General features: G+C 43.4%; 1 protein-coding gene across 1 annotated transcript; it reads left to right on the plus strand.

Annotated features, from left to right (window-relative positions):
- Positions 1-203: 203 nt before the first annotated feature.
- On the plus strand, positions 204-4033 carry LOC127356608 (transcription factor Sox-8). The gene is made up of 3 exons (XM_051388485.1): positions 204-904; positions 1304-1539; positions 1690-4033. Exons 1-3 carry the CDS (start codon positions 489-491, stop codon positions 2442-2444), a joined length of 1407 nt encoding a protein of 468 aa, XP_051244445.1. The 5' UTR covers positions 204-488; the 3' UTR covers positions 2445-4033.
- Positions 4034-4241: the final 208 nt, after the last annotated feature.

Here is a 4241-nt window from a genome sequence, read left to right on the forward strand (position 1 = left end):
AATTTCTGAACTCAATACATTTCCTAACACAACGTGTGCAACTTTACAACACAACTGTGTAGCCAGTGAAAAAAAGAGAAAATCATTATAATAATGGGTATCACATAAAAAGCATGAACCAATGGAGGGAAAGTGGTAAAGTGGTCCAGCCAATCCCAGGCGGAGGGTGGAGTGACGATTTTAAAACTCCAACTCAAGTTGCTGTAACGTGTAGCTCCTCAGCTCACATTGTGGACCACAACTTTCACGACTGCACCTCCCATGACAGCCTTGGAAAACAAGACTAACGAAGACAAACAAACAGGGAAACAGAAGGAAAACAACGGACTCGTATTGACTGAAATTGTTATCGGAATTTACTGTGGCGCACCGTGCGTAAAAGGCGCACTGGCCACTTCGCTGCGCACTTGAATTTAGTGGTAACATTTGATTGTTTTTAATTGAAGATTCCATTTTGGGATTTCCATCCCCAAGGGGCTGAACAAATCATGTTAAAAATGACAGAGGAGCATGACAAGTGTGTCAGCGACCAGCCGTGCAGTCCATCGGGCACAAACAGCTCCATGTCCCAGGACGAGTCCGACTCCGATGCGCCGTCCTCACCGACAGGCTCCGACGGCCAAGGATCCCTGCTCACCGGTTTGGGCAAGAAACTGGACTCCGAGGATGACGACCGGTTCCCAGCTTGCATACGGGACGCCGTCTCTCAGGTCCTCAAAGGATACGACTGGTCCTTGGTGCCCATGCCCGTGAGAGGGAATGGATCTCTGAAGAGTAAACCTCACGTCAAGAGACCCATGAATGCGTTCATGGTTTGGGCGCAAGCGGCCCGCAGAAAGCTGGCGGATCAATATCCACACCTGCACAACGCCGAACTGAGCAAGACTCTGGGGAAACTGTGGCGGTAAGGAAATATTCTATTTATTATAAAGAAAAAAATCAGGATAAAGAGGGTGTAAATTAAAATTATTAAAAGAAAATTACTATAAGGACACATGTCTGCAGATTTGGGCATCATTTCAAGTTAATCATTTAATAAATAATATATATACACATATATTTATTTTTCGCAGCTTCTCAGTAACATAGAAATGTATATTTTACTACATTTTAAAAAAGTTTTAGTTTTGAATGTGAATGTTTTATAAGAAATTAACAAATAAAAAATGTTTCCTTCTAACCTCTTGACAATAAATACAAAGCTCTAGAAGTAACTTGGGTCATCTAACAATGTTATATTTTCATTTTTATTTAATTTAACTGCATTCATTTTAATGTTTTTTATAATTTTTTTCTACCACAGTTTGCTCTCAGAAAGTGAGAAGAGGCCGTTTGTAGAGGAAGCAGAGAGGCTTCGGGTTCAGCACAAGAAAGATCATCCAGACTACAAGTACCAGCCCCGGCGACGGAAGAATGTGAAACCAGGCCAGAGCGACTCAGACTCGGGAGCAGAACTGGCACATCACATGTATAAAGCTGAACCAGGGATGGGAGGACTGGCAGGGATTACTGATGGACACCACCACCCTGAACACACAGGTATATTTTCAAATTTAATACAATAAATCGTGCAAAAACAGCAAATTTGTGGAGTATTATTTTAGGAATTAAATAATTGTAGCCTACTTTAAATTGTTTGTATCATTTTGTATTTGGAGTGATGACTTTATTTTTTATATTTGTTTCCAGGGCAGACCCATGGTCCCCCTACGCCACCCACTACTCCCAAAACAGACCTGCACCATGGGGTGAAGCAGGATCTGAAACATGAAGGCCGTCGTCTTGTTGACAGCACCAGGCAAAACATCGACTTCAGCAATGTAGACATCTCTGAGCTCAGCACTGATGTCATCAGCAACATGGAGACCTTCGATGTGCACGAGTTTGACCAGTACCTCCCGCTCAATGGCCATGCCTCAGGCTCCTCCACCCTGCCTCCAGACCACAGCCACGGGCAGCCTCCAGCGCCTGGTGGCTCTTACACTTCCTCATACAGCCACGCGGGTGCCAACGGGTCAGCGTGGAGCCGCAAGACCACCATGTCCTCATCCTCTCCCTCTGCCAGCGACGTAGGCCAGCACCGGCTCCACATTAAAACAGAGCAACTGAGCCCCAGCCACTACAGCGAGCACTCCCACAGGTCACCCTCACACTCCGATTATGGCTCCTACAGTAGCCAGGCCTGTGTCACCTCGGCCACGTCAGCTGCCTCAGCTGCAGCGTCTTTCTCTAGCTCCCAGTGTGACTATACTGACATCCAGAGCTCCAACTATTACAACCCTTACTCTGGCTACCCTTCTAGTCTCTACCAGTACCCCTACTTCCACTCATCCAGGCGGCCCTACGGCAGCCCTATCCTCAACAGTCTGTCCATGGCTCCTGCCCACAGCCCCACTGCCTCCAGCTGGGACCAGCCTGTCTACACCACGCTGTCTCGGCCTTAAGGGGACAAGAAACAGCGTCAGTTCGCACCAGAGACTAATTCAGATCGATGCACTACTAATGAAGGAAGTAAGGAGCAGGTGGAGAAGCGTGTGAAGGGGGTAGTAGGCTACCTGTGACCATTTGAACGTGAAACAAACAAAAGAAAAAAGTGCCTGCTGATTTTATACAAAGTTATATTGTTGCGATGAAAACACACTTGTACAGACTTTTTACACAAAGACAAATTGTGTTGTGTGGTGAGCCAAACTCCTCCATGAGGAAATGTCGCCTACGCCTACATCCTGTACATCCCCCCCCCAATCTTTCCAGTTTAAGATTGCACGTGTGTGCACACTTGAGGTAAAGCAAAGGCCTGCCACTGAGTTGTGTAGGAGAGAAACGCTTTGGCTCAGTTCTGTTGTGAAGCAGATGGAGAAGCAGATACATTGGAGACGGGACCAATTATGTGAATTTGCAGTAAAATTTACATTAATGGCCAGAGCTATATCGAAGCACATTTGGCCATTTGCGTCAGTGGATCAGTCTTAATTGAATGGCTCATATGAATCTTATAGTGTCATTTTGGCATAAAAGTCTTATATGTATTTATGTTCATGCATTATTGGTTTCTTTTTTTGTTCTTAAGTAGATAAACACATGTAATGTGGGGTTGGTTATTTGCAGTACTGTTTGGCTTTTAATGAAAATAAGGTAAATGAAGTGAAGGGCAGTACAAGTACAATAATTTGGATATCATCATTCCGTTGAAGACCAATTTCCAGTAACATCTCCATTCCAAGTTGCAAGCAAACGTAGCCGGACCAACAGACTCGCACAGGACAGAACAGGTGTCTGAAAGCTATGCTTGGCAAATTGCGATTCGTCATGATCTAGGGTTAAAGGAAATGCGGTAAAATAACACCACACACTCTGAGTGACATGTCAGCTGGACCTACGTGGATGGACAACACACAGATATGTGTACGTGTGAATGTGCATCAGGGAGATAAAGTACTTCTGTATATGTGAGCCATTTCCTTGGGAAAGAGTGTCCCATGACACGATACACACCAAATGATACTTAAATTACTCTTTGCTGAATAAGATCTTTGAACTTCTTCCATGATTCAAAGAAGAGTATTTAGGGTTTAAAGAGAAAATTAAGAGTGTGTGCGTATTTGCCCATATTTATCTCATCAACCATCAAGTGCCAACTCACTGCTGCAGTCTCGCGCAAAACGTTTTTGTGCCTTCTAATGCTTATTGTCAGTATTTCAATATGAAATTGAATTATTAACAAACTTCAGGCAGCACACAATCAGTAATCCACACCAGAAACTCCTGCAGTTAACCTGATTATATCCTTGATTTGATATCATTCCTTACAGCCTTGGTTTGTAATGTTCTGTGAGATGCTGTATGAGAAACGTATGGAGCGCCATGTTCCAAGTTTTGTCCACAGAACTGTGTTTTGTATATTATTCTGGTGTATAATTTTGAGAAAGGCTGTGAAAATTATTGTTGTTCTATTAACTAGAGTTTCATTCACACATGCACAGCTAACCCATTCGCTGGCCATTTTTAAAAAATAAAAGATTCTTTTTCTGGATATTTGTCTTTGTCATTCTTATTTGCATCCATATTTAATTTCAACTTATTCATATTTGTTCTGAAATACATTTGGAAACAATTATGGAAAAACAACAACAATAACAGCAACAAAGGTTTGGGTTATGGGTTTGCTTTCGCCCTGGGTACCAGCTGTTTATGTTAGCCTTCTTGTCAAACATCTGTACTGTGAGCCACAGCTGTGAGGG

Source organism: Dicentrarchus labrax, unplaced genomic scaffold (genome assembly GCF_905237075.1).
Source record: "Dicentrarchus labrax unplaced genomic scaffold, dlabrax2021, whole genome shotgun sequence".
NCBI lineage: Eukaryota > Metazoa > Chordata > Actinopteri > Moronidae > Dicentrarchus > Dicentrarchus labrax.

Coding starts and splice junctions, on each gene's coding strand:
- LOC127356608 (XM_051388485.1), top strand. CDS start 489: ATGTTAAAAATGACAGAGGAGCATGACAAGTGTGTCAGCGACCAGCCG. Junction 905..1,303: donor ACTCTGGGGAAACTGTGGCG/GTAAGGAAATAT, acceptor TTTCTACCACAG/TTTGCTCTCAGAAAGTGAGA. Junction 1,540..1,689: donor CCACCACCCTGAACACACAG/GTATATTTTCAA, acceptor ATTTGTTTCCAG/GGCAGACCCATGGTCCCCCT.